The following is a 23927-nucleotide window of genomic DNA, read 5'->3' as shown; positions in this document are numbered from 1 at the left end:
TCCTGTCGAAGTCAACTACGACTGTTTTAAATATCCCTACAAATGCCAATGTGCTTAATCCACTCAGGCCTTGGAACTGTAAGGAAGAATTAGTCACAGATTTCCAAATAAATGCAATTCCTTAAGGGTTAGTGTGCAATGCAGGAACCACTGTCTGAACAAAAATGATTCAAAGGAGCGACTTATGTCAAGTTGGAGGACTCCTCTTATGAATGTACACAGTGATGAGCTCTTCTTATTTCAATAAAGAAAGTGGGTAAATAAGTATAAAAATAAAATAGTATACTCTACAATTTTAAAAACATCAATAGAATCTTATTTTTAAATCTTCTAACTACTCTTGTCTCTGCATTTAAGGTACAACACACACACACACACACAAACACCTACCACTGCCAAATGTTGCGTACAGTAGTAAAGAAATCCTCATTAATGTAATGCACTTGATCCTGTCCTGTAGGTCAAGGCCTCGGAAATGTAACAGCATCCTATTAAGCTGAAGGAGACGTCTGACAAACTAAATCACCTTAAATATATTGGAGAGCGAAGAGATGCCAAATGTTGGTCGTGTTGGAACTTCTTTGCTCAAACTGTTTATTGCTCCGAGTGTGAAGAGTTTAATTAGTTAAGTAAGTGACTCGTGTGAGTTCATTGCTCTGATGGGCAACTAGTGTGCTAACTCTGTGACAAGTCATGACCAAATACTCCCAAGCCTCAGGAACAGTGTTAGTCTGCAGGTCGGCTGTGGACGTGTACATAAAAAGACAAACAGTGTGCCTTTCTGGAAATGTTATTTTATGAAATGTATTGAATATATTTACACGATAACATAAAAACATTCCATAAAAGTATTTTTTGTAATGCTTGTTTTTTTCTAAGTTCTTCATAAGTGCACTTAAGCATCCAGTAGGAATTATAAATCAAGAGTAACAGTAAGAGTTTGATCTACTTCCGTTGCGTCATTGCTGAAGTTGTTAATACGGCTGTAAACCCTTATCATGAAAACAAATTCTTGAATTATTCCAGAATTATATACAGCTGGAAAAAAACAAGCTGAAAAGCCAGCTGAAGATAATCAAAACTTTGAAACATTTGAAACTCGCTGATAGTACGTGACTTGTGTGTAATTAACAGTAACAGTAGTGCCAGCTGGTCATAAGCGGGACCATATCCGTACCCATATCAGATGGAAATCATCCCGGGTACTCTGACAGTGACCTTTTCCATCTCTGTCATTCCATTCTCATGGGAACTTTATATCCATGTGACACTGCAGTTAGGAGGATGGGGCAAATTCTTTCTAAACACAAACATGTGTGTTTTTTTTCTGAATTGGAAGTTAAAATAAATGGTATTCCCCTCGGATGTATACCAGTAAGGATCCCAACAATAGATGCGTAATCAGACCATGGACCCCAATTTGAGAGGATATGTCTTAAAGAATCCTCTCTGATATTTTGTTTAGTTTTAGGTTTGAAGATTATTAAGTCCTTATAGCAAATTAATGATGAAACTGGGATCATGATCACGTACATTTAATCAAAACTGCCAAAGCTATTTCTTCCCTTATTGTTCCAACTTTCATAAAATGTTTTAAAAGTTAAAATATTCTATTCCTCCTTGCTCCCCTGCGGGGGAGCCCCTATAATCCACTCAAGAACCTCTGTTGGTCACCAGACCCCAGTCTGAAAACCACTGCTGCATGTTAAACAATATAATGTCAGTGTCCTGCAAAAATAATAAACCTCCAAATTACTTTGTGTCTTGATAAAATGTCAGATAATAATTTTCTTTCTCACATGTGGTCGATATTTATTTTTTTATTACTGAGATTGTTGTTTCTCAGTTGGGACAAAAAGCTGAAATTAGAGGATTGATGTTTCTGCAGGACACTCACAACATGGGAGAAGAAGAGTTTTTACCTTGTAGAGGCGGATGACAGCCTCATGCCTCTGGTTGGTGGCGTGTAGCCTCAGTTTATCCACGCTGTTGCTGTAGTAGTCACAGGCATTGCACTTGAGGTGCACAGGGTTGCCAATGGCCACACACTTTAATCTCCACTGGTTGGCCTTCCCTCCCTCCTTGATGTGGGCCACCAGCTGGTGCTTCTGCATGTGTTTGTCTGTCTTGCAGTGTAGCTGAAAGTTGGCCTTGAGCTGCGTGTTGTAGCTGCAGAGCTTGCACTGGTAGACGTCGCCCACCACACAGCGCCATTCCTCTTCGGGCAAAGAGCGCTCGGCGTTGACATGGGCGTTGAGAGCCTCCAGGCTGTCCGTGGAGTAGCAGTTGCACACAGCGCACTGGTAGAGGCGCAGTGAGGGGTCGTTGATGGGTGGCGACAAGGAGGAGAGGGACGGGTCTGATGAAGACATACCCCCCATTCCACCTGAGGACACCAGGGATAGGTCGTCTGCCATCAGTTGACCACTGGCAAGACGCAACTCCGCTGATAGGTCACTATTCACTATGGAGGAAAGGAGTGAGAACACAGGTCAGACAGGTTTCAGAGTTTTCATAAAGATTATGTACATGCAGGGCTCAGCAATAAGAATTGCCTGCTTGTTCAGGGCAAGTAAAATGCCATGAAGTTAAAGTAAATCTAGCAATTCACTTGTCTGATGAGGCAAGTGGTAAAAAACAGTGAAACTGTTTTGATAATCATTTAATGGTTTTAGAAATTTTCCTGAAAAAATGTCAGAAAATGCTGTTTTCAGTCTTACAAATAAGGAGATTTCCTGCTTTTCTGCAGCTATCAACACATTAAACTGAATATCTTTGGGCTTTGGACTGTCAAAATAAGACACTGAAAGACAAAATCTTGGACTTTGAGCAACTGGGTTCAACAGTTTTCACTATTTTCTGACACTTTATAGATGCTACAGCCCTAAACTAAACATGACAGTAAACTTTAGTCTTTGCTGGTATTTGATAACCTCTAATAAATAAAACAATTTGTACAAGGGCAAGTAAAAATTGACTTCGGGCAAGTCTATTTCTGACCCACTAACATTAACGCTGAATCTTGACATGGAAGCATAAAAGGCAGGCAGTATGCACAGCAAAAAGAATGGTGCATTAAAAGAAAGAGGTATGAGCTCAGATGAAAATGAAAGGCTGGAATACATGTGGAGGGATAACGGCTAAAGAAAAAGAGAAAAGGCTCTTTTAATGAAATTAAGTGTGAAGAGAGAAGTGAGTCCTCTATGCAGGCCTCTCTCACACAAAAGGATTTGATAAAATAAAGCCTCACAGAGGACTAGGGCTCCTTACAAAGTCTTGTCTATAAAAAACCCTAATAGGATTGAATCAGGATCAATTACAATCATCCTTTTCAACTTGCTAACTCGCTCATCAGGTAGCTTTAATTACTGCTCTCAGCAATGGTGGGACAACGGTGTTAGGCCTGGAGGCTTTTCTCACATCCACACACAGATTTGAAAAGCTGATCAATGCATTACACTTGTTTTCTCTTTTTTTCTGCCCGCCCACCCTAGGACAAAAAAGCAGATCTGCCATTCATACGAATGTAATTAACTCTTTCGTTTGATCCCATCATTGTCTCTCTGTGCATGTTACCAAAAGCTCATCGTGTCTTTTTGTAGATAATATCTCAACATGGTGGTTGAAGCACAGAGGATTTAACAGTTACACACCATCTGATTCATTTTTTTTTATATAGTTTAAGTAAAATTGCTCCAATTAGTGGATCTTTAAATGTGTGTTTGCGTGTGTGCTGGTGTTATAAAAGAACACGCTTTTACCTGAATGAGGATGCATGTAAATTCATGCTTCACCTGTGTGTGCATTTGTGTATACGTGTGACTATTTGAATACATAAATATCCCGCTCACACCATCCAAACCTATGTACAGCTGCGCTCACTATGGGGAGCTGTGTGTTATCAGTGTAATTCACTGTGAGTACATCTGCTGGCTGGGCTGTGACCTCCACACTAGAGGAGGGAGTGGGTGTGTAACACTGCAGGGTCATTGTTAAATCTCTCTCACTCCTACGGGAATCCGCTTCCTGCTGTGTGAGAGTGTGTGTATGTGTGTGCATATGTGTGTGTGAATGTGTGTGTGTTCTCTCCAGGGTGAGTGAAGGTGGGGTAGTGTGTGTGTGTATGAGAGGGGGAGGGGGGATTAAGCTGACTTAAGAAAATTACAAATGAAAGATTAAGAATAATTCTCATGTGGCGTCTCATAATCATTTTTTAATCAGTGAGAGGGGTCAAAGAAAGGAGACAATGACAGAGGGACAATATGAGAGCTGAGATAAGAGGGGAAGAGAAAGCGAAGAGGGTGCGGCAAGGGGGGGCAAGGTAAAAAGGATGGGAGCGGAGAAAGAGAAGGTGAGAGGGCAGGGAGAAAAATGAAGAGCAACATAAGAAAGGCACAGAGATAAAAACAATACCCAGATGGCATCAGATATGTGAGACAAAGCAGATAAAACTGACCAAGTGAAAGATGAGTATGAGAAAACCAAAGGCAAAAATATTAAAAGGTTTTGCCACACCCTCAACAGAAATACCTTTTCTTGTATTTTAACTGACTAATGTGTAAAACTTATCATTCATGTGTTTCCCTGTTTTTTGGTTCAATTATAAGCTGCATTTCCACTCATAATACCCAGAACTTTTATACCTACGAACTACTTTTCAAGGAACTAAAGGGTTCCTTTAGCCTGTTGTTGCCTGTAACAATTTAAAACTTAATTTAGACCCTGGTGCCTAGTTCCTCCAAAGGTTCTTAGTCCCCGATGAAAGGTCCTGCGGTGGAAACGGTGGCTATAGTATCACTCACCTAGACCAGTTCCAAGAGCAGCTGCGGTTGCAGGATCTAGCTGGAATGGGTTAATCATCATCTGGGCATCGGGGCCGCTGCTGCCAGCTGGGTTCTCCAGTTTTACACCTGCCAGACCCATGTTCTGGGCCAGGTAGTACTGGTAAAGCTCCGCCTCAGCTGGGGCCAGGCCCAGATGGAGGCTGTGTTGGATCTGCTTCATGTTCTGCTGCAGCAGCATCATGTTGTGCATGTGTTTCTCGCTGGTCATATGGATTCGCAAGTTGCGCGCCACATTGGTCTCATAGTCACACACCTGTTGGAAGCAAAGCATGGAAAATTAATTGTTTTAGGGCATCTGATTCTGCTAGTTTTCTTTTTATCATAATTATTAAAGCACTGCTTCATACTTCAAATTAATGGGACTGTTTCAAGCCAAAATCAAAATTACATATTTTTCCTCATACCTATAGTGCTATTTATTCATCTGAAAAATTTTGCCAAGTTTTGGAGATATTGGCTGTTAGAGAGCCTTCTCTTGATTATAATGATACTAAACAGCACTCACTCAGTTTGTGGTGCTCAAAGTGCCAAAAAAGAGAAAAACTTGTTGTTAGCAGTTTCATATAGAAACTACTTTTTTAACAGAAAGAAAGTAGACTTGGTATATTCTACTGCAAACAGACAGTAGTTCCAGTAGATTCACAGAAAGAAAATAGTTCCTACATGAAACTGCCCACAACAAAGTCAGTGGACTATTGTGAGTAATAAGGTCATGATTTCTGAAAATAAACACTGGTGTCGAGTTTTCCAAATGTATTTTTCTGCACCACAAACCAGGTGCCATCCAGTTCTAGTATACTGGAGAGAAAGCAGTCAACTCTACAGCCAATATCTCCAAAACCAACTAGATGGATAAGTAACGGTAGAGCTAAAAGAAAAAAATGTGTATTGTTGATTTGGAGATGAGCTGTCTCTTTCATTTATAATTAATTTTATATTTAATTTATTTCTATGAAAATATATGGTCAATTTATCATTTATATTTATATCATTTTCAAAATCAGCATTGCTGCAACAAAAACAACAAGAAAATCTTGGTTCTGAATCCAAAGGATAAAATTTGATGCATGCCTTTTAGGTTACAATGCTTGGTGCTAATGCTAGAATGTATGAGAAATTCTGTTTTATGATGACCCGAGGTCAGATGATGTGGCCAAGAAAAATAATAGACATAGTGACGCAGAGAGAAAGAACTGGCTCATTGTGTAGACCCTGAAACAAGCAAATTGGTATGTTCCTACCACAGCTTTACAATGATGCTCTGTTTGTTTCATTACCTCACAGCGCCAAGTGGGCTTCTGTTTGGGCTTGGATGGCGAGGGTGCACCGCAGCCTCCACCAAGGCTGGCACTAGGCACAGGGTTGGCATGGTTGTGGTTGTACTGTGCCTCGCTGCCACCATTCTGGAGTGTTTGTACGTTGTTCAGATGCTTATCTGACTGCATGTGGATGCTAAGGTTGCCTTTGGTGGTGGTTGAGTAGTTGCATACCTAAAAGAGGAGGATGAATGAGTGATTCATGACACACACTATATGTATTTTTAACAAAAACCATCTGATTTAGTATCACATTTCTGATTTTCTTTAGTCAGTCATTTGAGATAATTACCTTAACCTTTATAGATGTGATACATGTTGAATAAAAAGAAAAAGACAAACACATTTAACTCCCTCTTTCTTTCAGTAAAGATGTCCTACTCTAGAGAACAACTTGTGAGGTCACGGTGCCTGAAAATTGGCTTCAAATGCAAACTGCATTATCTATATTGCAGAGATTACAATTCCCTTTTTCTATTCGTCCACCAAATACAATGAATAGTTTTGGTTAAATCAAAGATAAAATCCCAACCCAATAAATACACTTAAAAAACAAATACATTTTCTTAATTCATACATTTTTGGAAGTAAAAAAGACAGAAAGAAAACAGAAATCCATAGGCATAAAAAAATTTAGATGGACAGACCTCACAGCGGAAAGGCTTGTATCCACAGGTATAGCTTTCCCCTCTGGCTAAACGAGGATGAGGCTGTCCTGTGCGGCAGTACACACACGATCCACCAGACTCTGGATGTTTCTCCTTCATGTGGGCGTCCAGCGTCTGCTGGTACTTGTAGTGCCAGTTGCACTTTGGACACTTCAGCGTCTTGCAGGAGTTACGCGAATGCATCATGGTCATATGTCCTCCTAGCGACCGCGACGATCCCAAGACTGTGTCACACTTGGGGCACTCCACACCACTACCTGGGGACCCTTCACCTGGACCAGGGGTACCAGGTGTCCCTGGAGTTCCAGGCGTACTGGGATTTCCTGTGTGTTGATGCAGTGGTCCGGGACTCTCATCGTCTCTGCGCACCATTATCATGTCAATGGGGTGGGAAGATGGTGACAACCCATCCCGCCCTGCCAGGGCTTCACTGGTTGAGTCGTTGCTGCTCTCCCGCTCTCTGGCAGCTGCCAGGGCAGTCGACAGGCGGCTCTTCTCCATCTCCAGCTTCTCACACACAGGCAGGGAGGAAGAGGAGGTGGATGCAGGGCCTTTGCTGTCACTGTTAAACTTTAGCACACTGTTGGAAAGGGGGGAAATACTTTGGTTTAAGAGAGGGAAATCTTTGCTACTGGTGCTGTCGGCCCGCTGGCCTGTAATCGCCATGGTCATGGCCTGTTCCTCCTCCTCATCTGCCTCCATGTCTACTCCACCACCATTGGAGTAAGCATCCTCATCCTGCTCTGGACTTTCTCCTCCCACTGTACCGGGCTCCCGCTTGATGGGCGGGTACTGGCTCAGGTCTGGCCCATTGGGTTGCAAAGTGCATGTGTCCCTAACGTGGCCCTTGCAGTCACTATCAGAGTTCCGACCTTCCAGGTTGCCACCAGTGGCAGCAGCAGCAGAACTCCCGCTGGGGGTTCTGTGGGCACCAGCCCCTCCCCCGAGGTTTGGGTTGGTCTCAGCCTTTGGCATGGTTTGGGTTCTGGGGGTTTGGTCATTGGAGGAGCTGCTGGCACTGCCCTTCAGGAAGGCAAAACCTGCCTGAAGGGAATCGGCATTCTCCCCACTAGTGTGGAAAGCATTCCACAAGCCGCGGAGCCCCGTGTCTGGCCCTAGGAAGTTGGCAGGTGTGGGAAAGTGGGGTAGCCCAGAGTTGGGGGGGTTTTTTGGTTCCAGAAAGCTTATAAGAGGTTCTTTGTCCTTGCCGATGCCCTGGATGATAGCGGAGACATGCTTGTTGCTCAGCAGTTTCTGCTCCTGATCATTCAGGGTCATACGGTGGTCATGGACAGCATGTGTCACGAAGGAACGACTGTAGCCAAAAGACAGCTTGCACAGGAAACACATCAGCACAGGCTTCCGCCGCCCATCAGCCACACAGCCCTCAAACTTGGACAAGTCCACATTGTTGGGGACATCTTTGGACACACAGGAGTTTTTGGCTGCACCATCCGCCGTCAGATAGTCTTTGTCATTCTTGTGGCGGAGGTCATAGACACGGAAACTGTGCAACACGGGACCAGCGCCCGCCAGCCCTCCAGCTGAGGTATTTGGGAAGGAGGGGTGGTCGGCCGCTAGGGGTTTACTCCCCAGGGATGAGGCGATGTGGAAGGTGTTGATGATCTGGGGGTAGAAGGACATGGGTGCAGCGGGCTGCTCCCCCCCTGGGCTCTGGCCACTTATGACCTGGGCATTGGGGAAGGTCTGGGGGGACAGCAGGCCCCTGAATTGGAGAGACCCGGACAGCCCCCCCTGGTTGCCACGCTGCTCTTTGGAGTCCTCCAGAATGAAGGCAGAGCCATCGGGCTGGTAGATGATCTCGCTGCACAGGTTCTCCACATCACTATCATCTTCCATCTCCATCTCGCTGTTCATATCCCCCACTTCTGCAGTGCCCACCTCATGCTCTCCTTCATCTTCACTCTCCTCCCCTACCATCCCTTCAACATCCTCACCCTCCTCATGACCTCCAGTGGTAGGCAGGCGGGCGTTGGGGCAGTGGTGCTCCATGTATTTTTGTAAACTGGAGAAGGAACTAGAACATTCGTTGCAGGGGATCTCCTTTGCCGGCGCCACAGGAGATGTGGCGGGGGCAGAACAGTCTGAACCCAAAGCCGCTCCTCCTCCTACTCCTGGTAAAGTCCCGGTAACACTCCCTTTGTTACCGGTAGTAAAGCTTTCTCTCCGACTCTGCTCAGTTACAGGGTCGGTGGTTGCACTGACAGTGGTGGGGGTAGCAGTGGACCTCAGTGGGCTCACAGTGGGCTCTCCAAGGCCATTCTCCGGCTCTCCAATGGCGGCAGGTGACGATTGGTTGTTGTTGGCGTTGTTGCTGTTGGTGACACTGGTCTCCATGGCAATGACGGAGTTGTCCTCAGCAGCAGTGTCCAGCCTCTGGCCACCATGTTCCTGCTGCCGTGATGACACCATAGGGGGAGAGTCACAAGTTGCCATGACGACCACTACATAGGGATCTCATCTCATCCAGCCTAACAGGGACCTGAGTTGAGAAAAAATGGACAACATACATTTAGGAAAGGGCAGATAATGTTAACTAATTCTAAATCACTGGTAGCTAAATTATAATGAATTCAAAGTTACTCCCACCCAACATTCAACCCTAGTGCTAACTGTTGCTGTAAGCTTCATTTGTATTGAATCGTCATTGATTGCTATAGGTGAGACTGGTGAGTTTAGTCTTGCACAAAAAGACATGACCATTATCTATCTCTGTATTGCCTACCACCTACCAGAAATACAAACAGCGTTAAGCATATAACACCATGCCAACTTTTGAGAAGTGGAGAAATCCAATATTAACCGCTCCCACTTGCATCTTTGTCTTATAACTGGCAGACTGAGATTGCTTGCCACAACCACAGAAAAAAAAACATCATTGAACAAAAGTTTTGTCTCTTATTGGCCCCAGGGACCAGAGCTTGGAAACAGGGGAAATTAGGTATAAATGAATGAAGCAGCTACCATGGCAGCTGGCAGCAGGGAAGTTTATAGGAATAACCCAATTGTCTAGTAAACAGACTCTTTGATCGACATACCACTGTGCAGCAGTGGAAGCTGGAAGCAGTTCCGCCTCTGTTGTGTCCTGTGTGTGCTAATGCTGTGCTACCACCAGCTAGCTTTGTACACTCTCAAAAGTGCAAAAAGTAACACAAATCAATAAAGTTTATCAAATATTTTAGATGTGGAAAAGTTAGTATCTTCCTTTAAGAGGAAGACTAAACTGGAGTTAGAGGAGTCTTCAATCATTGGCTAAATCAGTCTTGGCATGTTCTTACCAGTCAGGAGTTGCTAATTAGGCAGCACCTATTAACCTATTAATGCCCTGAAGGAATGGCTTAGACTCTGCGTGGACAAGGAAAGTAAGGAACTATATTGTCATGCAGCTGTGTGTGACTGTATTTGAACATGTGGAAAGGTAGAACCCCGCCTGCTGGAAAATATTCTAGATGGGGGTGCAGATACAGGAACAAATCAGGAAATTAAAGTTTTTTTTTTCATCCATAGTATTTGAAATGTCTTTTCATACGGGAGCAATAAAGAAAAGAAAGAGAGAGGGAGAGAGAATGGGCTTCCATGAGGAATGATGTTTGGAATACCAGTGAGATGTTATCAATCCTGGGCGGCTGCCCATCTCTCAACCCCTCACTACTTCAATCTCTTGGCTTTTCACAACAAGGCACAAATGCAAAGGCACACACAAATGCACACACACAATGTGGAGGGAAAAAAAATCCTCCTAAGTCCACAAACACACACAGCATCCCACAGTCATTTCATTTTGTAATCATAAGCATAATTTCTCATCACCTAAAAAGAACAACTGAGAAAAAGCCATAAGGGAGAAAAAGAAAAACAGACTGAAGTCTTGAGAACTGAAGCTTCATTGCTACTTAAAAGAAACTGCTTTCTTGCTCAGCTAAATGTAACAAATGAGAACTAGTTGTGCATGCCAATGTTTTTTCACTGGATACAGTACCAGCGCCTTTCAGATGCTTGCGTGTAAATGAGCTGGCATTAAAAGAAAGCTTTAAAGAGCCATGTTAACCTTTAACCCAATCCACCTGCTGCTTAATTCTCCCTCTCTTTTTCTACACTCCCTCTCTCTCACAACAAAGCTACAAAGCAATTAGAGGATTAATCCGCAACAATCCAGGGCTAAACAATGCCAGTGGGAGGGACAGTAAAAGCGTGAGGAATGAAATCAAACATGTGTGTGAGTATGTTTGTGGGTGCATGTGTGTGTGCACGCGCTATAATCAGTTCTAATCTGACATATCCCAGAGATGATTCCATGGAGCCTAGTGATAGATTAAAAGAGAAATTATGTTTTCTTTCTCTGTGTCTCACTCAGTTTCTGTCTCTCTGTTCACGAGATTAAAGAAAAATTCGCAAGGAGCGGAAAATGAATTTTAGTGCTTATCTGATCAGCATGGATGTAGGAAAAGGCGAGAGGTGGACGTGTGACATGTACATGACAAAATTCAGAAACTCACAAACCATGAAATTATTTGGCATGCTAAAAAATAGAAATAAAAAATGCTGTTTTGTTTGCTAAAAAGTTAACAAAAGGTTAAGAAAAGCACTAGATCATTTACTAGATAGCCAAAAAGTTAACAAAACATTACATAGTTTGCTAACCTGCTAAAGAGATAGTTAGCTAGTCAACTAATGATGGTTCAACAAAAAAGTTCTGATTTCTCATTCTTTAAGAAAAAAAACTGTTAGCTGAATTAATGGAGAAATATGACTTAATATTTGAAGTTTAAAAACAGACAAAGCACAGCGTAGAAAAAGTGGGCGTTCTTAATTTAAAGCTAGTCTAAAGGTTTGGTGGAAGATAAGAGACCATGATTTAATGCAATTTAAACATTAATCCTTGTAAGTGCAAACCAGCCTAACGGTCTCTTAAAATTCACTCGGAATGTTGTATGTACTGTATATGGTTATAGTATTATGACTACCAATACTCTTTACTGTCCTGGCACAATAAACTCCGCCCAACCAGGACATCAAAAAGAAACAAACATTACATTTGATCTGATTTTTTTTGTGTGTGTGCGTGACTTTTAGCGCAAGGCATTGATCTCGAAGATAACAACCATGGTTTTCTGTAAGCATACACTCTCATACACGAACAACACAAATAAACCTGTCTACATGTTAACTCACACTTATAATTACAAAAACATTAGCAGCAACTAGCTGTGAATTCTAAACAAGCAAGGAGCTGAAAGAGACCAAATATGTTTTATGCCACAAGAATGTATGGTATTAATTACACACAAACACACTGTTTTACCACAGATTTATGTCTTAATTTTAGATATAACACATGCTGTGCTTGTATGAAAGACGAAGAAAAGACAATGAATTTGGCAGCATGGAGGGCAGAAATGATATACAATAAAGGCTTTTCTACATCCACTTAAATTGCACTCTATTGAGCTTTTTACCATAAATCATACATTATGCTCACCTAGGACCAAAACAACACACTGGGCTTGTTCCTGCAGTCAAACATATATATTAATTTTTCCATGAGTGTCCCTCTTACCGAGGCTTGTGTTAAATGTGATTGAGGGCAAAGCTGTTCAGAAGCAGTGGGTTTGAGAGCTAATGCGACACATGCGACAGGATTTACTACTTGTCAGTGGTGTCATTTCACTGCTTATTTCATTGGGGAGCAACCCCTTTGAATTGTAGCTCGGACATAAAACACTGCGGTTTATGAATTATGCATCTCCTAACACTTTAAGTATGGAATTATGTCTTATGGATAAGCCAATGTGTTAAGCACTTGGCACTGACATATCACCCCTAATGCTAACAGGTTAGTAGCTGTTTACATGTGTGCTGCCTGCCAACAATAACATAATTGTCCATTATTTTGTTATTTCTGGTTCTTATTGAACTCATTAAATGTGCCACCAACGAAGCACTGACAAACACAGTAGTATTATGTGACTAATTCTTTGTTAGATATTGTTTTGCACTTCTTATCATAAGTATTTGCAAAAAATATGCATATGAACACTAAAAAAAGATTTTTTTTAACTTAAAAAAGTTGGTGTCTGGGCTTGCTTGAAATTTTGAGTTGAATTTGAAAACACAAGGTGAGGTAATTTATAATTTTATAATTTAACTTATGTAAAAGTGCATTAGAATCACAGTAAGTTTTCAACATATATGATTTCTTCAAACTATAAAAAAGAAAGATCACAGGAGAGTTTTAACTCTCAAACAGTGCATGCTGGGAAGCCGATCATGTTTCTTTCAATACTTAATTTAATGAGTTGATTGAACTCAGCAGAATACATTAAAAGTCAAAAGAATTCAAATTAGAAGAACTCATGTTTATAAGTTTTAAAGTGTTCAGAAAATAAACACTAGAAATTTAAAGTTTATTTAACTTGAAAAAAACATTTATATTTATGTTAAATTATGAAAAAGATTAGTTGATTCCACTGAATTCCTGTGTGATTGTTTACAGAGTTTTTCTGAACACACTGAATAGACAGTCAGTGTCTCCTTGTAATTGACCTTTATGTGGGGACTCAAAAGTAGAGCTGTCTCTCTGTCTCTGCTGCTTTCAGAAGACTGGATGCCAGATCTTCAGTAAAATGCTTAAGTCTTAGCGCTTAACTTAGCCCATCATCTCTTATAAAAGAGCAATGTGGTGCAGTGCAGCCTGGTGCAGGCGTTTGAAGTCATCCTGATCCATTCAGCATGTGTTAATTTAGCATAGTTGGACGGAGAAGTAATGAGACGTCTGCTTTTGCTATCAATTGAATACATTTTCCTGTTCTACCTTTCTGAGCTCAAGGTAACAATTTGGACACTCAAGTCTTTGGACTTGCACAGATCAATATAGTATATATACACACACACATATATATATAAAACAGCTCTACAAAAGCTGATTATCGGACATTTTGTCTCAAGAATAAATAGATGGAAAAGTTGCTTCTTTTTGTTTTTGCTCCTTTCTTCATGCAGGCTTTGCACCTTTCACAGCAGTAGTGCCCACTACTGCTTCTTTTAGGGCAGATCATGTTACTGCTAGCCAAGAAACCTTCCTCACTCTGTCCCCCGCTAGCTTCCCTCGCTCTGCTAACCAACCAGACTACTTTCATTTGAGGCAGCGCGATAGATAGACAGATACATAGAGAGAAACTAACAATGAAGCCGAAGGTTTTTCCACACAGCAGAAACAGTTCCCCTCTTTTAACAGAAGAACAAAAGAGATGGCCTGAGCTGCTCCTACCTCTGTTTTTTAATTAAGCATGTCCCCTTGCTTTCACGCGCATGCACACGGACACAGGCTCTCTCTCACATACACACAAACACACACACATACACTAAGGTAATTAAAGTGGCAGATCAGATCCAGTGAGAGGCAAATAATAGCCCAGGAATGCCTGGTTTGGACACTGCTAGATCTGATGGGAGAAAGGGGCTAAGGGACTCCTTGGCCTATTGTTTTTCTCCCCCCCCTCCTCTCTCCCCCTCTATCCCTACATCTGCTTTTCAGTAGCTCCCTGAGAGACAGCGAGGCAGTCTAAAGAAGGGGATTTCTCCACTTCTTTTTTCATTTTTCCCAACTTTTCTCCTCTCTCTCTGACTCGAGTTATTCTTAAAGCATTTTCCGGTTTAAATAGAAGTTGGTGTATCTCACAGAGGTCAGAGAACAGACACACTCATCATTATATGCTGCTCTTCTAATACAAATGTGCTGCAAGTAGGGTTTCACAATAGGGTAAAGAAAAATAACATCGAGGTTGTAATATGATATGTGATGAAGTGGGGATCATCATTTTTGCATTCACTGGAAAAAATATTAAAATCATGATGATTTGACTTTGATTTGGAGTCATAATGCTGTTTTGTCAAACATTTTTCATTTATCAAACAATTGCAGCTTCTGTGATTTGGATATTGCACTTGACCTTATTGTGATTTTGATTGTATTTCGATTAATTGAACCTTCTTAAGTCCCGCCCCTTTTTGCTCTGTGCTCCAATGAAAGCTAAGAAAACTTGGCACTCCGGTCAAGTTTCTCCTTTTCCTGTAAAAGCAACTTAGATGAGCCTAGCACAAAAAACAAGAAAGGAAAAAGTGGAGTGAGGTACCAAACTTGCTCAACTGTCACTGGAGCACAAAGTGAACAGGGACAGGGCTGAGAGAGGGTCAGTTGTCTGGATGCAAGCATTCACACAGGCAAAAAAGGTATTTATTAGGGCCTGTGTCAATTATAAGCAGTTGTAATAAGTGCTGATAATACATGAGGCGTTACAGCAACATGTCTACCGTGCAGACCTGAGGTTGTATCACAGCCTCCTCCTGCTTTTGTCTTCCTGTCAGACTATCACGCATTAGCCAGAGATGCAGCCTGTTAAATGCCAAACCTGTAATTGCAGTGTCGCCACACTGTCGTCTTTGTTTACATTGGGATCTGTTGGGTTCAAATTCTTCATCACTAACCGTCAGATATTTTAATGCAAGGGCAGACGGTGCTGTTAATGCTGCTGTGAATATTTATAAGTTCTGTAAACACTGGAATTAGGCCGATCTGTGCTTTGCAATGTGCTCATCTCAGTTCTAAAATGGTTATTTTCCCTCTACTTGTCAAACTGTTTAGGGACGTATGTGAGCACAGCTAATAACTGGTGAAATTAAATCCAGGCTGAATCTTTAAGGTGACCCATGAAAGCTTAGCAAAGTCAAACAACAAAGTCAGAAGACAGCGTGAGACTACGGCTATGTGTCCATTCCTTGAGGTCTCCTGGAAGGTCATCCCTCTCTCGGCATGTGGCCCCTCAGTCTAACACCAAATCTTCTATCAAAATGTCACCAAGCGTTAGCCAAAGACAAAGGCGAAGGGCGCTGTGAAAGCCCCTGCATCCATCTCCCACTGTCAGTGCCATGAATAGGCCTACTCTGGTCTAATTAGACCTGTTTATTTGTTGCCATGCAGAAACGGAGGGATGAAAAACGAAGTGGATGAAGGAGGAGGGGAATTATCTCCTTCCTCACAATGCGAGAGAAGCTTCGGCTGCCATCAAAGAGCGCCGATGCATGCGTGCGCAAACACATATGCACACATGCACACAATCACTGAAGAAGGGCCTAATGCTCTCTGTTTAAAGTCTTAAAAGAAAGGATAGAGGGAGAAAATTGCAAAAGGATGAGAGGGGGGAGGGCTTTTGCGTGACCAAGTGTTTTTTTGTCTTCTTTACTTCTTAACCCCACAAAGGGATTTCATGCAGCCCTTGTTTGTTGCCTGGAGGTGTAATATTAGACCTTAGATGCAGTAGATCTCTCCAGTGTCCCCCCCCACCACACCCTTTTCTGTCCGCCTGTCCTCTTCCCTGTGTCTCCCCTGTGAGCAAAGGCCTTCATTACCAAAAGACACCTTATCATTATTGTAAGGTGCGGCCCAGACACCTAAAGCAAGCGCCACTCCATTTAGCACAGGAATCTTGTTCGACAAATTACCTACTCCGCAAAAATGCCTTTTAGCAAATCAAAATCAGAATTACGCCTACATGAGCAATGATCTCAGATTGGAGAAGGAGGCAAAAGAAAGGAGAGAAAGGTTTAAAAGAGGAGGGGGGGGACCAGGATAATCAGGAGAAATGTAGAGGACGGAAGTGGCCTTTTTTTTCTTCTTTTGCTAGAGTAGGTATGCAGGTTCTCTCCCTCAGGTTGATGACAAGTAAATTGGTCTCATTGGTTGCTCAGGTAACATACACCTAACTGCCCTCAGGTCCTTACCTGATATTTTATTGTTAGAGAGAAGAAATATCTGGGTAACACTGGAAATAATCAGCGAGATGTGGAGCGTCATAGAAAAAAAAGAAATACTCGAGTATGCACAAACAAACTTGTTGACCAGGTGAGAACAAATAGTGAACCCAGGGGCCATGTTTGTCTTTTTTTTACTCTCTCAGAGCAACAAAAGAATCATATCACTCACGCCTCGAATGGGTCCTAAAATCAGATTTGGGCTCAAGTTACACCAGCCCCTATCCTAACTTCAATCAGGATGAGGTGAAAACATCTATCATGTCCTCCAGTCACTCCTCAGAGGAGACCACCTCACACATTCTAGGACATCCTATTGAGTTTAGAGCCCAGTTAAGTCGTTTTTCATTACAATACTTCATGATGTGCATTCCAGATCAGTGTTAGTGTTCATCTGCTGTTTCTACAGTTTCATAGACCCCTTTTCTGTTGGTAAATATTATCAAGGTTTTTTTTTTTTAGCTTGGTGGAGGCAAAACAATTCTATAAACACATTAAATAACACTAGCTAACAAGTTTTGTTTGCTCGTTTCTTAACAAAGATTGAAAAAATATGAGCTCTTCTGAATGTGTGTGGACGCTCATTCTCCAGGAATGAGAGGAAAGTTTAACATTAACCAATGGGACAAGACTGGTTGGGTGATTGGACGCATATTGGCAATTGGCTGAGTCCATAAATGGTTGTTTTTAGGGCGTTTTTGTCATTTTATTTTGCTAATTTAATGGTCTTCGTGACACACTCAGCACTAAAGTACACACCAACTGAGCCAGAGGATGAGTGAGAGGATCACTAGTTTTACATTTAAACAGGGAATTAAGGATTTATTTCAACCAAACAAGAGTTGGTGATGTTACAACAGTGAAAAGACTGCCTAACAGTTTTGGTTAGTTTTATTTTCTTCCTGTTGGTTGAGTTTAAATGAAGTGTGTTTTAGGGGGTTAACAAGGCAATTAAAGCTCATCCTGGTTCAGTAAAAGAAAGAAGCTTGAATTTAGAGGAAGAATGGAATAGAGGAATACAGCACTACAGGTGTGAGAATATCTTCTTTCTTTACAGTAAGTTAATTTTGTTTATTTTGTCATGGCTCTGTCTCATCACATTTAACCAGTAGTTGTGTTTGTTTTTCTTGGCTGGCAGTGGTAGCTGGTGTGCAATATAACTTCAATCCTGAGACATTACTACTTTGATTCTGGCTTCTAAGAACACAGCAAGATGACATTTTCATTTGGTTATGTGGCCTAGTACTCTGGGGTAATTAGTGTTTGCCTCCAGTTTTTCCTTTGTTTTGCCTCCAACTAACACCGTGACGTAATCATGGCGTTGGCACAAAGAGGGTCTGTAGAGACAAAGTTTAGTGGATTAAAGACAATTCTGACCAGATTTAACATTTTTACAAATGGACTTTGGGCTTACACAGTCCAGTCTAAATATATGCACAAGTCTTGCGCCTTTGAAGAGGCAATATTTCAAACTAAACTCAAACTGAAACATGAAAATAAACAGTCAGACACTGCTGGGTCGCAGTCACCACTTACTGCCCTTGCTAAAGATTTTTCCAGCATCAAAGGCAAAGCCAATCTACATAGCTAATGCTTCCATTTTTTTCTACTCCCCTTCCTCGAACTCAAAACAGCAAAGACCGAGGGGAGTGGAGAAAAAAAAAGTGGGGATTTTTCTTTTGCCGGCAATCTGGAAACACTCTCTAGTTAATTAGGGTTGATTGGAAATGAACCACACAAACAAAGGGCAGCCTATGCCCTGACTATTATGACCGTGCACGCGTGCGTACACGTGCACAGGGGGGTACTATAACCACCTCTGGTAGAAGCTCCACTCTCTAGACTCTTCCCCTCGCTCCCTTCGCCCCCTCCACCTCCAACCCCCAGATTAAGGGAATGCACCGCCAAAGAATGTGTGACGACCTCCACTGCCACGGAGCAAAACTTCCAGCCCCCGACGCCACAAAAGGCAAGAAGGTAATTAAGTTTGAAAGAATAGAAGCACTGCCACAAACAATGCACCAGTGTCCATGGGGAGGGATTGGAGGGGGGGTGTGTGTTGGTGTGTGTGTATATGTGTGTGTGTGCATGTGTGCGTGGGGGGGTGAGGCAGAAAAGCCATTAACATTCAGTGGCCGGGTGAGAGAGAGGAAGGAGGGCAAAGGGGAACTGAGGATGGCATTCTCTCACTCTGAGCTTCTCCCTGTCTTTCTCTATCGCAGCACGACTTGTCTGTTCATTCTTTTTATTTATCTCTCCTCTTTTCATTTTCTCTCAATCGCCCTCACATCTGGTTCGGACCCCCCCTCTGCCCACCCAAATCACCCCTCACTACACTGCACCAGCTCTCCAATGCTCTTTTTGGCCCCTTTGCTGTTCCTTGTAGTTGCTCTCTATGTGAGGGGTTCCCCCCTACAGACACCACACACTCTCTCTCTCACACACACACACACACACACACACAAATGTGCTCATACATACACACTACTTTTTTATTCCAGTTCTAGCTCCAGATTATCTGCTTTGCAAGGCTAAGTTTGATGCTTTGCATATACTGAAGCTTGAGGATTGAACTAGCAAACACTGATACACACACGAGATCCCTGTCGGTTACTAAGGATGTCCCTGGTCACTAATATTCATGTTGATTAAACAGAAAGGAAGATGCTATTTGCACCTGGGGTGGGATAGCCAATGTAGCTATTTACATCCTGGTGTATATAGCCTAACATGGCAGAGAAAAGCACCAAGGTGTCTGTAGCCAACAATGCTTCTCCATCCAGGGTGTAAATAGCCAATGTGGCTATTTACATTCGTACTGCAGAGACAAACCATGATCTTATCCTAAACCTAACCAAATAGTTTTGTGGCCTAAACCTAACCGAGTAGTTTCTGGTACAGACACCCTAAAATGTGTGATTTAGACAACTAGTAACATTTTTTTTACTCAATAAGATTGTATTTTAAATGCTGCTGGAATGTGTGGCACCGTAAACTATAAACACCGCACATCATTCCACAAAACATGACAGCAACTCACTAAATGTGTTTTGTTTTTTGTTTTTCTGACCGAGCAGGATCACAGTGATGTCTTGACATTGTAACATAAGGCACCACACAGTCCCAGCAGCAGCTTGCTCACCTTGCAGGTTAATGTCTACATGACTGTGCTGAATGTGGTTACATATATCTCTGGCCGAGTGATTGTATGCCAGTTTATTTTGGCACAGCCTACACACAACTTTGTTTTCTGTTTCTAAATCAAAAAGTGCTGTATTTAGATGTTAGCATTAACAGAGATAGGGGCTGCTGTCTGATGGGGCTGCAGCCCCTGCTAGTGGTGGGTTGCTGCGTAACATCTTAGAAGCAACAGTTAACTGGTATTGTACATAAATGAAATACTAATATTTAATTTAACCGACAAGTACTTCTGGTGCCGACTAGAGGATGGTGAAGTTTAATCATTTTGGTCGACTAATCGTGCACACCCCCCTTGGTTACCACCTGATAGTGCTAAGAGCTAACTAGATTACCACCCTGCGCACTCAAATTCATGTAAACACAATGTACAAACACAAAACACACACAGGGAGCTTTCATCTTTTTTGCCACATCTCCAGCAAAGCAGTTTAACTCAATTAGTGAAGAATGTAATTTTATTTACAGACTCCCAAGCCTAACTCGTCACACACACACACAGACTCACACACAAACACACACACACCCAAAGACTCACACAGTATAAGCAAACTGTCCCTCTCCCACGTGGTTGGAGCTAAGAAAGAAGTATTCATTGCTCTTGCATGTGTGTCAGTCTGTGTGTGTGTGTGTGTGAGAGAGAGAGAGAGTGTGTGTGCATGTGTGTGTGTTCGGACAGTGGAAAGATCATGAGACACATTTACGTCAGATGAGTGAATCAGACAAACCGCCGCTAATTTCAGTGAGGGGTTCCTTTGAAGAGAGGAGGAGGGTGAGAATTAGAAGTTAAAAGTCAGAGAGAGGCCGACAAACACTGACAACAATAGGTAAGTACACTGTAAAAACCATATAGGAATTTAGTGTAATCAACTAATCTCTTCTCATTGACTCCACATAAATATCCAAAATGTATTTATTCAATTTCATTAAACTTAGAATTTGTTATATTTATTTTCAGAACACTTCAAAGTTTATAAACATAAGTTTTTCTAAATTGAACTCGTCTAACTCGTCACACACACACACAGACTCACACACAACTTGACTTGAAATATTGAGTATATCAAAGTACTCTATAGTGTTCAATGAAACCATTAAATTAAGTTTTTAAAGAAAATGATCAGCATATTAGCATGGCTCCCAGCATGCACTGTTTGAGAGATAAAACTCTCCTGAGACCCTGCTTTTTTATAGTTTAAAGAAAACATATATATGATGGAAACTTGCTGTGTGCCTCTAATGATTGTGATGATGATAATTAGTATTGAATTCACATGTAATTTAATGAATTCACATATTATCTTTGTGCCGATGCTGGAACAAAGTAGCTCCAGCAGAAGCAGCTGATGATGACTGACTTTTCAAATTGAGAAGATGTGAAAGGAAATCAAATTTATTTGTAATGTTCGTCCGAGTGACACAACAGTTGTTTGTTCAAATTAATATGTAAAGCTGATCGAACATGTTTTCTCAAGTACAACTGAATTAATAAAGTTTATTAGACTCGAAAAGTTTGTTTGTCTTGAATCATTCCAAAATTACCTTAAATTCGGTCATCTTAAAAAAAATGAAGGCAGCCAGGATAGTAACTTCTTTAAGTGAAAACAAATAGTTTATTTTTACAATGCAAAAGCAAAAGTTTGTGTGTGTGTGTCTGTGTATGTGTCCACACATCTACTGTCCACCTCTTGTTCCACAAAATTGAGGAAAGCACGTCACCAACTAATTGTGGTTTTGCGGCGTTATGTGTTTAGTAATCTGCCTCTCTTTGTCTCTGCATCTCACCAGAGACATGGATTAGTGCTAAAATGATGACTGCTTAATCCTTGATTTGCCTGTGCTAAATAAATATTAATCTAGCCTGCTCATCATGCTCTTGTAAGGTACAACATACACAATATGAAAGGGCTTAGATGTTACATAAATCACTGCCTTATCCTTTGGATGAAGCAAAAGCATGAGACCATAGACACACACACGCACACACACCTCCTCTGTGCAATAACACAGCAAGTTGAAGGGGGTGGCAGGGTGGGATTATTTGCCAAGTGAAATTAATAATCCTGCTAAATACAAAGCCTGCAAAATAAAAATAAAAAATCCTGTCTCTAAAATGTGTGTGTTTTCTATTGGGGTGTGTTGATGCACACAATTATATACCACACTAGGAACAAAAATAACAAATATCACTCATTTGTGTTGATTCAGACCCCTCTCTTTCTCTCACTCTGCTTCTCAGCAGGTTTGTTTAGAAAAAATACTGCTGGGAACATAAAAAAATGAAAGCTGCCATTGCTGGACTCGCTCTCTCACATACACACACACACTTAAATTGACAAGGCCGTGGTAGTGCAGCGCAGAAGAGGTTAAGCAAACACTGTCCACGTCAGTCAAGGATAGCACACACTCACAGACAGACACAGAGAGCAGTCTCTGACGCAGGCATTTCACATCCACCTGGCAAATATAAACGGCTGGTTATACTGTATCAACTACCATGAGCCTCAGATTCTCTGCTTATTTTAAGCTGTGATAACTGCGACGCTTGTGAAACAACTTGTATGTGTAACTTTTTATTTTTTTTTCAATAGCATGATATATTCTTAAAATACTTGCCTCGTTTCAGGCACAGCAGTCTGAAATTAAAAACATGAAGTACTTTTCCAGCGCTGAATCAGTTGTGCAAGAGCAGCAAGTCCTGCTGATATTTTGGAACCTATTATTAAGCACTTTAACCTAATGTAGCAACTCCAGCTACTTGTTGCCTAAAGTTCATTCCTTTTTAGGAAATGGGGAAAAAAAATGTCACAAACGTTTCCCTATTTGGTGAAAGATGTCTATCAGTATCAAGTGGGCAAAAAACAGTACAGTTAGTGATAGGACAGTACATGTTAGTCGATGTATTGTGCCACAGCAGTGTGGCTGCTGGATGTCTTGAATGTTACTTATTACTCTATCATCGTCTGAACAGGAAGGGACATCTTGTCTCCTCATTGTATTAAAGGGACAGTTCATCCCATAATCAAAAATGTATACTTCCCTTTGGCCTGTAGTGCTATTTATCCATCTAGACTGTTTTGGTGGGAGTTGCCAAGTTTTTAAGATACCAGCTGTAGAGATGTCTGACTTCTCTCCAGTATAAAGGGACTAAATGGCACTCTGCTTGTGGTGCTCAAAACACATTTGAAAAATCCAACACTGGTGTTTTACAGAAAATCCAAGAAAATCAAGAAATCAAGAAAGTCCACAGAGCTTGTTGTGAGCAATTTTATGTAGGAACTACTTTCTTTCTCATAGAAATAAAGTAATTCTGGTAGATTCTACCACAGAAAGAAAATAGAAAATAAAATTCATACGTGAAATTGCTTACAACAATGGTTGTGTATTATCTTGATTGTCATGATTTCTGTTTTTTAGATGTATTTTTTGCTGCTTTAAGCACCACAAGCTATTAGATTAAAGAAAAGGGAGCTATCTCTGGGACCAATACCTGCAAAACTCCCACCAAAAAATCTAGATGGATAAATAGCACAAAGAGGAAAAATATGTATTTTTGATTTAGGGGTGCACTGCCCCTTTAAAGTCAGCTGATGAATCTTTGCTTTGACACAAGGAAAGAGAAGAGAAGAGAAGAGAAGAGAAGAGAAGAGAAGAGAAGAGAAGAGAAGAACATCTGTTTTTACAGTTAACAGTTAGGACACAGAGACACCTTGCTAATTGTACCTTGACATTTCTCGGGACACGGCGACCAAACCTTCCGCTTCTCTTCCAGGGGTAACAATAAAGTTTAAAGTTCAAACCCCCGCTGTTTTCTAAAGACGGTACTCGGCGGGACCCTAGCCCTGTTATTATCTTCATAAACATAATCATAGGGCAGGTATCCTGACTGACGCCACAAGCTATGTGCCCCTCACTTAAACATCTCGCGAGCACTTCTCTGACACGCCACAAAAAGACCATTAATGTCTCAAGCATTTCAACAGGAAAAATGTGCAGGCCTTGCATAACAAAAAGCACAGATGAACACAGATTTAGGCATACTTGTGTATGGAGATGGGAGCAGGCGTAAGGGA

At 41.6% G+C, this 23927-nt stretch overlaps 1 protein-coding gene across 3 annotated transcripts in view; it reads right to left on the bottom strand.

Moving 5' to 3' along the window:
- zfhx4 (zinc finger homeobox 4) overlaps positions 1-23927 on the bottom strand; it is a 102304-nt gene that overhangs the window by 63221 nt on the left and 15156 nt on the right. For all 3 annotated transcript variants that reach the window (XM_084710327.1, XM_084710326.1, XM_084710328.1), the window contains exons 2-5: positions 6808-9331; positions 6122-6334; positions 4803-5097; positions 1923-2464 (exon numbers count right to left, since the gene is read on the bottom strand). In XM_084710327.1, coding sequence (XP_084566453.1) covers positions 1923-2464; positions 4803-5097; positions 6122-6334; positions 6808-9285 — 3528 coding nt within the window. In that variant the 5' untranslated portion in view covers positions 9286-9331. The remainder of the gene's footprint in view (positions 1-1922; positions 2465-4802; positions 5098-6121; positions 6335-6807; positions 9332-23927) is intronic.

This window comes from Lutjanus erythropterus, chromosome 21 (assembly GCF_056507025.1).
Source record: "Lutjanus erythropterus isolate fLutEry1 chromosome 21, fLutEry1.hap2, whole genome shotgun sequence".
NCBI classification, from domain to species: Eukaryota; Metazoa; Chordata; class Actinopteri; order Lutjaniformes; family Lutjanidae; genus Lutjanus; species Lutjanus erythropterus.
This window is presented reverse-complemented; position numbering and strand designations above follow the sequence as displayed.